The 13,083-nt window shown below is 33.7% G+C and overlaps 1 protein-coding gene across 1 annotated transcript in view; it reads left to right on the top strand.

Moving 5' to 3' along the window:
* Positions 1-1,447: 1,447 nt before the first annotated feature.
* Positions 1,448-13,083, top strand: part of LOC129226469 (uncharacterized) — a 177,495-nt gene continuing 165,859 nt past the window's right edge. Inside the window, exon 1 of the mRNA XM_054861079.1 lies at positions 1,448-2,069. Coding sequence (XP_054717054.1) covers positions 1,808-2,069 — 262 coding nt within the window. The 5' untranslated portion in view covers positions 1,448-1,807. The remainder of the gene's footprint in view (positions 2,070-13,083) is intronic.

Here is a 13,083-nt window from a genome sequence, read left to right as displayed (position 1 = left end):
TCTAATTAAAAAGATTCATTTAATCAAAACACTCAGATAACTGAAATTTATTCAGTTTGCGATAGTATTTATTTTCTTTCTCTCTCTCTCTCTCTCTCTTTAAAAAGAGAGAGAGAGAGAGAAGGAAAAAAAACTATGTGTTTTAGAATTTCTCAAAAGGCCAATTAATCTACTAAGAACATAAATATTATGCACAAATACTTTAAATGTGGACACAAATCATAACAAGTAGATCGTTCTGTTAGCGCGAATGAGGGGGAGGGAGATTTTTGCCCTTTGCTTTAAGTTCTAATTTGTTAAAATAATAGTCAATTATTATAGGTGTTGCAGCTTAATGTATAGCTCGTTTAGCCTATATTTTCATTCATATACTTGCCCAAATGGTTTTCAGTCCAAAATAGTGAATTTAGACACATTTTCAGCACCCCAGTGACAGCTGTGTTATTTGTATTTAATGTTCGTTTTTCCCCCCCCTTTTCTTTCCTCCCATCAGAAAACGACATTCGCTTTTCTCTTCATTTTCATTAAACTATTCAAAAAAGAAAAAGTTATGATTTTTTTGTTTTAAGATTTTGGAAGATGTGTTGTTACTATATAAAGTCGTACCAAAACTGGGGGAGCACTGCCCCCTATGCCCCCCTCCCTATAAATCCACCCATGCCCTTCTGAACTATTGGAAAAAGAAAAAATAATAAAACTTTTTTTTTTAATTCTTGGAAGATGTGTTGTTACTACATAGTCTTCCCAAAACTGGGGGGGCATTGCCCCCCTCTGACCCCCCATAAATCCACCCATGGTCAGTAATGGTTCTCGTTCTCAACCTTTTAACTACTGACGACCACTTGGTACCCTTCCGAACCCTAAACGGATTGCATACGAAAGAAATAATATTTTCGCAACAATTTTACTGGGTGAAATGAGATAAATTTAAAAAATGTCTAAAACAAATTTAGTTACAACTATGAAGATTTGATTGATTTTCATTAGCTGTTCGCGGACCACATGAAAATCGCTCGAGGACCACAAGTGGTCCGCAGATCACAGGTTTAAAATTACTGTTATAGAATAATAGTTCTGTGTCAGACAAAAGCGTTCAAGTTAGAGAGGTAGTCAACCCGACTGTTTAATTTTTTTAGTTATGTTACTATTTTCAGTTTTGAAAAAAGTTGCAGTTTTTTTCCATTAGAAAGAATTTGTTTCTTTTTTCTAAGAAAAATGAGATCCACCTCATGAAAATTCAATTACACAGTTAATCCCTAGATCGAATTCTTACAGGAATTAAAACGTCGTATATCAAGAACTTCGGCAACGAAGCGAAACTGGAGTTGGCGCCTTTTTCGTCATTACAAGGAAGCCAACCTGGCGGATTAATTTCTCTCAGCCGGCGGCAAAGATCACGGCAATGAAACTTCGACTCTCACTTTTCCATGTTCTGCTGTTCGAAAAGGTTGCGTGCGCTCGTCCCAAGGAACACTCTAGTCACGTTGTTCTATTTGCCGGAAGTTCTCAAGTTTGTTTTGCTGAGAAGTAAATGTGGAACGCTTTTTGTGATTTACATAAAGCATTGGAAGATGAAAGTGTACAAATGAAAACTTAAGGATATTTTGAATGCTAATGAGTGAAAATATCGGAGCAGTGCTAAATGCATTACTTTAGACTCATTTCACAAAAAATGATGTTTAGAGAAAACTGTCTGGTAAAAGGAGTGAAATTGTACTTTTACTGCTTTGCTGAAAGGAGCTTTTAGAAGAGAGGAACTCGAGTAATGACTGAATAACATCTTGGAAAGAGGAATAAAAAAAGTGATATGAGCTCCCTCTCTGGAATTAAGTGCTGGGGGGAGCCCTTGCCGCCACAGGAATTCTTGAGAAAGTATGGACTTCCTCAAGTGGTGCGTGTTCTGGAAGGCAATAAAGTGCAAGGTCCGGCCAGGGTGGACCTGGACAGACCCCTGATGTTGTACAAAGCCTACATTTGCCAACAGGTGCATGCCCGGAGCATCGACAGGGATAAGAACGGAGGGATAACTTACGTCGGCCCTCCTCTGATATTGCCGGATACTTATCAAGGTAAGATTTTGCTTCCTTTGAAAATACATTTTCATCAGTGACCATCTTTGCTTTCCAAAGTGATGGGTTTACTGGTTTAAGGGCTCGTTGCGACGCATTTTTGGGGGCTCTTCAGTCTATCACAGGACAATGTAAAAGATTTACCATGTGCATTTTTGTCTCTTCTTCGGAGCCCCTATGATAGTGGGGGTCCCCTCGCAATTGCGACATTTGTGCCATTGTAAATCCGCCACTGCTTTCCAATGACTAAATTATCTAAATTTTGTTCCAGAAATTGTTGGAAGGAAGAAAGTGATCATGCGAGAGTAAGACATAGCTAAGGAAGCAACCAGGTCCATCATTTGGGTAATCAAAGGGGGGTCAATTGCATAATGTTTTTAAATTCTAGGAGGGGGGGGGGTCAATTGCCCTCTCCCTGGAATTTAAAAACATTATGCAATTAAGCATTTTGCTTTTTTCCTATAAAATACATTGAATTCACACCTTTTGTTCCAATGGAAAACTTATGGAGACCAAGACCTATGGAAATGATGGGCCTGGAATCAGTGCAGAATCTTCACTTTTTCCGAGACAGATAAGCACTTGAAACTGGCGCCCTTACCCATCTTTTTTCAACTTTTTATATCGAGTAATAGGGAAAAAATTTCAAAAATTGGGTGAATTTGCCGCAGTTAGACGTTGTCACTTGGGACAAGGTTCCGGTTTGCTCTCCCCTAGATCCAGCGGGTGCTATAGGGGACACATCACAGGCAGGGGTGCTCATCAGAAGTTGGGAATGGCATAAAATTCGACATTGGAATTTCTAAGTGTTATTAACAGTTTGTGTTAAGCTCTCATTCATGGGGGTACAACAATGCCAGATTTGCCTTAACTATAGTACCAAAATATTATCGCTACGACTTTATGAAAAAGTGCCTCCTACCAGGTCAGTCATTGGGAGGTCAGGGGCCAATTGACTCCTGGCATTGAGAGTTTCATGTAATTGTATGTAAATGAGCGTGATTTTCGTCGCTTTTTTCGTATATTTTAGATTGATGTTATACTCTTTGCACGTCTTCCCCCGGAAAAATTCAAAATGACGGGCCTGCTCCTATCGTCTATTCTAGGAGCAGGCCCGTCAGCTACTCCTTTCTATTATTAGCTTAATGTAAAAAGTAAGTCAGTTTGAAAACTAAACTTACTTTTTACATTAAGCTAATAATATAAATTTGACATAAGATCTGCTGAAGCTATTCATCGATTTCTGTATTGTAAAATTGGGGTAATAAAAGCGCTACTTGGCGCGAAATGCCCGGGAGGGGTAGGGGGTGGGGTGTGTAAGAGAGAAATCATTTTCTGTTTTTTGTCATTGTCCAATAATCATGATTTAAAATTTGGAAACGTTATACAATGTTGAAATTTGACAACAAAAAAAAAAAAAAAATCTTTATTTAGAATTACGCTTATAGAAATATTCCAATTGGAGAGTTAGTGCTAGAATTTTGAATTTTTTATTAGGTTAACGTTACATGAATCGATTATTTCAGAAAGGGCGTAAGTCCAAAGGATTTCCGTTGGACTTGCGCCCTTTCAGAAATAATCTATTCATATACGCCCAAAAATATTTGCAAACGTATGCTTCATCTTGTGTAGGACAATTTTGCTCAAGCACGAAGCACGCTAAGCTTTGTTGCGCAATCAGGGAGTAATTTCGAACAAAATAAATGATAGAACTTTATAGTTTTCGAAACTTATTTTCAATCTTTAATCGTCGGAATTCCGTCTAGTATAAAAAAATTACATGAAATTGAAAAGAAAGGTATTAGCTATATTCCTATGCAAATTGCCTTTTGCACAAGTTTCAAAATTAGCGAACACACGTTGAAGCATTCTTGTCTAAGTGAGCGTGTGTTAGTACCTTCATACACAAAAAAAGAGCAGAACAAAGCTACACCCCGTAGTCATGGCAAGTCACGAAAATCATAAAATTTGGCCGGTTTAAATTAAAACTAATTTCTTCCTGAGGCATCATTCGAATTCAGTTTGCTTCCTGCTCAGTCTGCAAAAACTGTTCACAGTTCCAGTTGTCTTTATGGTTCACCGATTTTTTTTTTGAATGTAAAAAATTTTCTGAAATTTAAAATGATCGAATCTTAAACTATAAACATGAAATAAGTCTTCACTCTTTTATTGTTACTTTCATCATCTTTAATCTCACCATCTGACAGGCTTCTTTTAATGGTCCTGTTTTTAGCCAAAATTTCCACTCTCTTAATTTCTCCATCCGGTCTTCTGTCTTTGGAGAATTATCACAATTTCGGCCCGAAGATATTCTTTCGACATTAAATATTTTTGGAATATTAAGATTTTAAAAATTTTGATTATTAAAGGTATGAATTTGATAAGAATTGAAATTTAGTCAACAGTATTTCTTTTTCAAAATCCTTTGAATTTTTAGAAGCATTTCTTTGCTTTTTAACTCAAGTTAAAAATGTAAAAAATCTATGAGATTCAATTTTTCTTGAACACAGATTCGTTCTGTTACATTATTTTCTCTCATTCTCTCTCTCTCTCTCTCTTTTTCTTGTGCGGTGATATATTAAAGAAGTAATTTTAGAAAATGAAAAACTTTTTACTTCTCGTTTCTTACAAAAAAAAAAAAAAAAGTATCCAGAAAAGCAAAATTTATAGACATTTCCGCTTTGGCAGATATGGACACAGGCTTGGAGTGTAGTTGCCCCCTCCCTGCTTTAAAAACAAAATTAAAAAGAGTTTTAACTAAAAAACTATATGAAATTAACATTCACCCTTTTTTTCAAATTTAAAATTTTTTTAAACTTCGTTTTAATAATTATTTTTATAAACAAATAAATTAAATTAATTTGATTAAGAAAGGGCAAACTGCAAAAATTTTAAGCCAACTACAAAATACGTTACGAAAAATATTATGTTTGTCCTCATGAGTGTCGGCAAAGGGACGAACTTTCATCCACCGGCTTTTAAAATTAAAATTGAATTTGGCAAAGATAGTCGAAGTGCAAAATACCTTAAAAACTACAAAACACACCGTGAAAAATCTTCCCACGAATGCCGACAGAGGGGCGTGAGGGGCTGAAATTCCCTCTTCTGGCATTTAAAATTGAAATTGAATTAGTTAAAGGACAAAGTACAAAACATTCTGAAGGCTACAAAATGCACCATGAAAACTATCTCGTGTTTATGTTCACGAGCACCGACCGAGGGTGCAACTTTTATTCCCTGGCTTTTAAAAACAAAATTTGTTTTTTAAAAAAGGGCAAATTTTAAATTACCTTATAAACTACAAAATGCGTCAAGAAAAATATTAATCTCATTTTTTAAAATCCATGAATGCCGCATGGTTCATATCTAGGCTTTGAAAATTAAAAATTTTACATTTATTTTGTTGGTTGACCATTATTGACCAATCAAGATTTTTTATTGCATTTACTACAGCTCAGTATTCGCTTTTCAAAAAAAAAAAACAATATTACATAATAACAAAAAAAAAAAGTTTAAAAAAATGGCAACTTATTATTTCTATTCATTTACTCGTGAGTGCAACCTCTGCAATTTATTATCCTTGTTAATAGATAATTAAATAAACATTTTCAGATTTGTTCATTACTCATTTAAATAGTAAACAAATACTTTTAAAAGGTAAAACAGAAAAAGCTGGAAGCATTTTTCGCCCCCTTGCTGATGATACTTCAATTAAAATTATTTTAACAACATTCAACCTACTCTTAGCTCATAAAATATCGAATATTTATTTTTTTGAAATATGATCAAGGAGCTAATCCAAAAGCCAGATACCAAAGATGATTACTTTTCCCAAAAACGAAACAGGACAAAAGGTATTGGAATAGAAAAAACATTAATCAAAGTAATGGGGGGAAACTGAATCTATTCATTGAAGAAATAGGTTCTGAAGAATCATACTTGGCGAATCTAACTTATGATTAAATACAAGTTCAATTTCTTCCACTGCTGTAAAGCAATAATTTTTTATGCATAGTCTTTGATGGAAAATGTCATTTTTTTTTCTTTTTGATTTTTTAAATGCATGTATGTTGATCTCTCGGTAATCAGATATTTAATAATTGGAAATAGCATTATTTGTTTTTTTTTTTCCAAATAGTCCATCGAGCGCTATAAATCTTCACGCGTAATCATCCGATAGGTGTGCGTTTTGTGACCAGGCCCAATCTTTGTTCCTCCGGGAAGGAGGTATATTATGTACTCATATACTTGTTTGCATTAATTATCAGTAATAAAAGAAAATCAAGCATTTTTAAAATTTCGGATTGTTTGCAAATTTCTTTTTGTGCTTTCAGATTTTTGTTTAAACTAATGGTGTCAAAAATTGTTACTTTCCGACCCTTCCTCCAAATAAGGGTGGTGACGTTTCACAAAAGCAAGTTTGAGTTGACCATAAACATGATATATAACGTGTGACATCTTAACTATTAGTTGCAGTCATTTAGTATTAGTGAATTCAGTTTTTTGCAATATACAACAAGTTTGAAGAAATCTTAGTTTTCAAATCAAAATGTTATTAATATGCAAAAAAAGATTTATACATATATGTATATATCTTGTTTATCTTAGCTATACAATTTCTGTTAACAAGGGGTCATCGCACTCATATCATTTGCTAATAAAATAAACGTTATATGCTCCAATGGTTTTGGAAGGTACAGTTTTGAAAGGTTCAACCTTCAAACAAGTATATATGTCTAATACCAACAATTTTAACTTCTTAAAACGATTAAATAAATTATATCAGTCTAGGGCTCACCACAATAATCTCCATACAAGATTTGTTTATTTGGTGAATGAATTTATTTCATAAATTTGATTCCACTTGGTTATTTTTTGAAATAAATACTTCTGTAAGAAAAAACAGATTAGGGCTCCAGTGCAGTCAATTTTCCTCTTAAATTATGAATTTTTAGATATTGCGAATGTTAGCTTATAAAGGCCTCTTTTCTAATGGGTAGTCCTAGGAGTGAAACTTTGCCGTAATGTCCCAGGATTTCAAGGCTTTATAATGTTTGAATACGTTTTTCGTTTTAAATATAATTTGCACAAGTCTTCCACGTAATTCGATTAAAAATAAATGTTCCGGAATGACTATTTAATTTTTTTAGTGTTATTTAGCTTGAAAAATATTTCTAGATTTTCTATTTGGTTTTTACTATTTAAAAAATAAATCAATTTAATTTTTTGTTTCACTAACATTTAAGATTTTCTGAAAATATTCTTATTAATTTGTATTCATATTCTGTGATTTGCATTTTAAATATATGCATGACTTATTTCTCTTCTCCTATTGCATCACTCAATGCAAAAAATATGGGATTTGAATTCGCTTCTATTGAAGTATTTTCGAGTATGTATGAACATACATTAAAAAATTATTTTCAGTACATCGACGTGTTTTACGCCCATGTATTGCTATCATCGTTGTTTAAATTTTGAACATCGATGTTTTAAAACATCGATGGTTCACCGATGTAGAAACTGAAATGAAATTCAAAGACAAAGAAAACCAAAAGTCATCATCCAAGTAAGCACACATCATCTTCAATAATTGTGTTCAACTTTACCGATTGTTATTTCGCTGCCCGTCTTTATTGAACGAAGAGGATAGAGCTTGCATCACAAGTACGATAACATTAGTTTTAACATAGAAGAGATCTCGCAAACTCGTTAACGTTTCTTCTGCATGATGAATTAACTTATTGACTGTAAATTTTTCAAAACAATTTTATTAAGCTTTTTTTGTGACTGCTTTGAATGCAGCTTAAGAGGAAAGTAGTCGTTCCACAAAAAAAAGTATCATTTTACGGAATTTTTTTTTTTTTTTTGTTCAGGGGGGGGGGGGGGTGAGTTTGCTATGAAGATATTTTACTGCAGATTTGTAGGAATCGACTAATATTCATCCTTTGCAGCATTGATTGTTTAAAATTTTATATTATTTCAGTGTTTCATACCTGCGAACTCTACTGGTTTTTCCGGGAGATTTCTCGATTGTAATCATTTCTCTTGATTGTGTATAAGATGTAACGAACATTTGGTTGTACTAAGAAAGATAATTAAAATTCCTTTCTTTCCTAACTAACAATGAAAAATCATGGTTAACCTACTGGATTTTTTAATGATCTACTAGATTTGTTTCCAGTAGATGTTGGCAGTTATGATGCTTTTTAGTGGCAACACCTGGTTTTGTTGACAATCATTTTTGCTGCTGAAAATAATTCGTTCATTCCACCTTGCGGTTATTTTAAGAGGTTAGTCATGGTAGTAAAACATTTCAATTTTGCTCGGACAAAGAAGAGGTCTCATTGTGCTGGTCATACCCTACGTAAGCGGCTTTACCTCTTTCAGCCGCCATTAGTCAGAAACAGTAGTACCTCTGATAGTTTATATGAATTGCGATTTTTTAACTAAAAATTGGAGCATGCACATTTTATTGCCAAAAAAGATCATCAGAACCAGTTCAATAAAATTGATTCCTTCTAATGTATTTTTGTAAAGCTTTCTTTTTGAGATGCTCAAGGTTGCGGCTATACTGTCCAACCACGGATTGTATGGAATTTGCAAACGTCCAGATGAGACGAATCTATCTGAATGTGGAGAAAAAGTCAAAATTTGATGGATGTATTCCGCTCATTTGAATGACACTGCTTCTTAAAAAGCGGACATCGCTAAAAATAATAGATTTGTCCATTTCTGGCTGTAAAACGGGTGTTTTTCTTTCCATACAATCCGTGGCCAGACAGTAGGTTCCTAAGCCGCTTGGATTTAGACTCGACCAAGTTTGAATACTTCACTTCAACTCGGGTGTTAAAACTGACGATTTGTTTGAAATCAATGACCCGTGCAAAACACTCGGAAGTTGTGTACGTTTTACGCAATATTTCAAAAGTATTTGTCAACGAAAAAAAAAATTAAATTATTTTCGTTATTAGCTTCTTGAGTGTATGCTAATTGCACTATTTGCGAGCGAGTAAGCAATCAACAACCCATTCGTGCATTTTACGAAATGTATTCTACTTATTCATAATGTTTCTTTCAGTTAAGCTCAATTAATTTCATAAAATTTTGATAAATATTTGTTATATAGTTCAGTACTTTGTAATGAAAAAAGTTCCTTCCGTTAGTTGCCCGATCAAAAAACTGTTTACTTGTAAACAAAAGCAACTTTTATCAGTTGCGCATTTTTTTTGAGCAATCACGATTGCTTATTGTTCTCATTTGACTGTTTTGATGTCCTATCTTTTTATTTTCCCACCGCCACCCTCCGCACCCTGTCGCCGTCGACCGGCTCCTCACGATGCTGCTCCTATAGCGAAAGCCGTCTCCAGGTTGCATCCATGTCCTACACACACACACACACACATACACACAACTACCCACACATTCATGCCTGCACACTGATACAAATACATATGCCTACACACACATACACATACCCCCCCCCCACACACAAATACACACATTCATATACACAACTACCCACACACTTATGCCAGCACACAAACACACATGCCTACACACACATACACATACCCCTACACACAAACACACATACCCCCACACACAAACACACATACCCCCACACACAAACACACATACCCCCACACACAAACACACATACCCCCACACACAAACACACATACCCCCACACACAAACACACACGCCTACATACACTTGTGATTGCGAAAAACATAATTTGAATTCAAGATGTCAAAATTCAAATTAATTTTTTTTTTCCCAATAATTCCACCAAAACATCGAATTTGTATTCTTTCTAACAAGCTTTTCCATCTTAATCCTTCCTTTCCAATACAGGACAAACACATAAAATCAGCAAAAATTCACTTTCCTTATCTTCCACTGTGAAATAATCTGTACCTTTAACAAGTAAAGGCATGTTGAAATAGAAAGCTTGCGAGGAAAAAAAAAAAATGTTCACTCTATTGTCACTAATGGCTGCTAGCATTCGAATCGCATTCCACGACCTTGATATTATTGAGTTCGAAAGTGAAGTCGTAATGCTTGAAACAAAAGACCAGATTTTCATGTAAGCTTAGTGGAATTCGTTACCCTCATACCCTCATTTAAGCTCGCCGGGATTGTTCAAACGTTCTCAACATTCTTTAATCACAATCGATGTGTAATTAATATTGTGGTTACGACATTTGTGAATTAACTATTGATTATGATTGAAGACTGAATTAAAATCTTTTAAAACTTTTTTTTTTATCGTCGTTTATTAATTCATTTTGTGATATCAACTGCATATTGTGATTCTCTGGTTGGGATCATTGGATCATTTCGTTTCAAAGCAACCAAAAAGAATGAAAGAAAAAAAAAAACCAACTTTAACCTAACTATTTCAGATTTTCATGAAACTTGCAGAAATCTTACTTTTGTCGTTTTAAATTTAGATATAATTTAAACTTCATTAATAAAATATAAAAAATGTTTTTAAATTCTAAAACAATTTCTATAAGCTTGGTCCACACTAAAAAGTATAAAATATAATAGGTATATGATTTCTTGATTACTAGACTCAAAAATTGCCGTTAATTTTAATATCTTTATATTTAGGGTAATTCTTAGAGACGTACCGAGTAGCACTTTGGCCGAGTACCGAGTACTCGACCTTTCACTACTCGGCCGAGTTACCAAGTACCAATTATGTTTTAAGAAGAACCACCGACACACATGTGATGAATTTTGAACTTATTGGAATCGTAGTATAGACCTCCTAGTCCATATAATAGTTTTTAAAACTAAAGTCCTGCTGAAATTTAATCACTCATTACATAAACAATTTTGTTTGTGTAAAAAATTTTACAAAAAAATTATTTTTAAAATTAAAAATAAATAAAAGGTATGATTAATCAAGTTGGAATTAAAACAAATAACAGTAAAATCCCTCTAATGCGGACACTAACAGGACATTTTTTTTTTGTCCGCAATAGAGAGGTGTCCGCAGGACGGGGGTTTAATAATGTTATTTGCATTGAAACTGGGGGATTAAAAATTGTCCGCATAAGAGGGGTGTCCGCCTTTAAGGGGTGTCTGTTAGGAGGGGTTTCACTGTATACCAATCATAGTTCAAGTCCGCCAAACATAAATAATTTTTAAAAGCAGATAAAACAAATGTGCAGGAACCCTGCAGATACGTGTTTCTGCCCCCCCCCCTCCCCTCCCGTTACAAGGAACGTCTTTTTCAGTGCATAGCATGTGAGTTAAAGAATGTAAAGACATTTGACAAAAAAATAAACTTTTGTCGGATGCCTTTAAATCCACGAGCTCCCATTTCGTGCCTTGACAAAGGAATTCCTTGTAACGCCAAAACACGTGTCTGCAGTGTTCCTGCACTGTGCTTTTAACGTTGTTTTGTTTCCTTTTATTTTTTAAGCAAAGATATTTTTATATTTTTTATAACTAATTTTTGTTTGTAGCAAAAATCCATTTTTAATATAAAAATTCCATATTTTCTATACTTACCTTTTTTGCATAATTTCTAATAATAAGTTTTATTTACTTTGGGGACATTAAAATAAAGATTTATTCTATTGAAGCATTACAAACTGCATTACTCTCAAAATTTAAATTTGACTTATAAATTTTAATTGTAAATGATTGCAGAATATAATGCTTGCTCTTTTTTTAGACATTTTATTATCTGTCTTGGACAATATTCAATTTTTTGCAACTATTCGGTATTGGCCGAGTATCTGATCAGAATTTGGCCAAGTACAGAGTACTCGGCAAATTGGCCGAGCAGGCCGAGTACCGAGTAGTTACCGAGTACTTGGTACGTGTCTAGTAATTCTAAAGCAGCCAATAAAGTTTAAATTAAGAATTTGAGAAAAGAAATATACGGAAAATAGTAAAAGCTATTCTTACAGAGCTGTGTGTACCACCTATTTCTTTTCTCAAATTTTTAATTTTAATCGCTCCATTAGAATTTACCTACATCTTCAGATACTTAAGTTAATTGCAATTTTTGAGAATTGTAGTAAAAAAATCATATACTTATTTTATTTTATGCTTTTTAGTGCGACCTAATATTTTTAAAATACTGTTTAGAATTAAAGAAAAATTTTCATACTTTATTTTAAAGCATTTTCGTTTCGAAAGGCCGTAGCCGGGTTTCTATGTCAAATCTGTCCTTGTGGCTTTTTCGACTGGCACTAGGGGGATCGTTTTGGTGTCGAATAAAAATCATTTAGCCAAGTTTTCATCTCTTAATCTCAAACCACCTTTGAGTTTTTCAAAAAAACCTGTTTCTTCGATTTTATTTTTTCCTTCATTGTAAAATTCAAAATTAATGAATGGTAATTTTTTCCCCTATTCTTAGGAATAAAATACATAAAAATTATTATAGTTATAATTTTTAAATGAAAATCCGATTTTTGGCGACGGAAATAAAATGTAATTTTTTTTTTCAATGCTTTTCTGATTAAGAAAAAACTTCCGTGAAACATGGACTTGTACTGCATACCTATTTTAAGTAACGAAATGTACAAGTCAGGTGTTAGATGATCTTCTAACATCGTGGATCCGATTATTCAAATAAATACTTACTGTACTATTTTTGGGAAATTGTCATTGTTCATAGCAGTGGACTAGAGACGAATCATAAAGGCATTGAATTATAGTAAAGTATACAACGTAAAAGATCACCCATCAAGAAACACTTCTATAGCTGTAAGAGAATTTCTTCCACCAATATTAAGATTTGAAGCTTCGAACTATAACAGGTAATTAATTGATCAGCGTGTTTATTTTCCTCTCCTTCAGTGATGATGTGAATAACAGAATTTTTAAAAGAATACTAAGCACTTTTCATAACGCACTCAAAAGGACAAAATAACCTTTCTGGGTCAGAAAGGACAATTTAAGCATGCCTGTAGTTTTCGAAAGTTCCAAGAAAATGACACCACAAACGAAGAAAAGTGCGACTTAAGTCATGAAGAGAATTTCTTA

This window comes from Uloborus diversus, chromosome 1, assembly GCF_026930045.1.
Source record: "Uloborus diversus isolate 005 chromosome 1, Udiv.v.3.1, whole genome shotgun sequence".
In the NCBI taxonomy this organism is placed as follows: domain Eukaryota; kingdom Metazoa; phylum Arthropoda; class Arachnida; order Araneae; family Uloboridae; genus Uloborus; species Uloborus diversus.
This window is presented reverse-complemented; position numbering and strand designations above follow the sequence as displayed.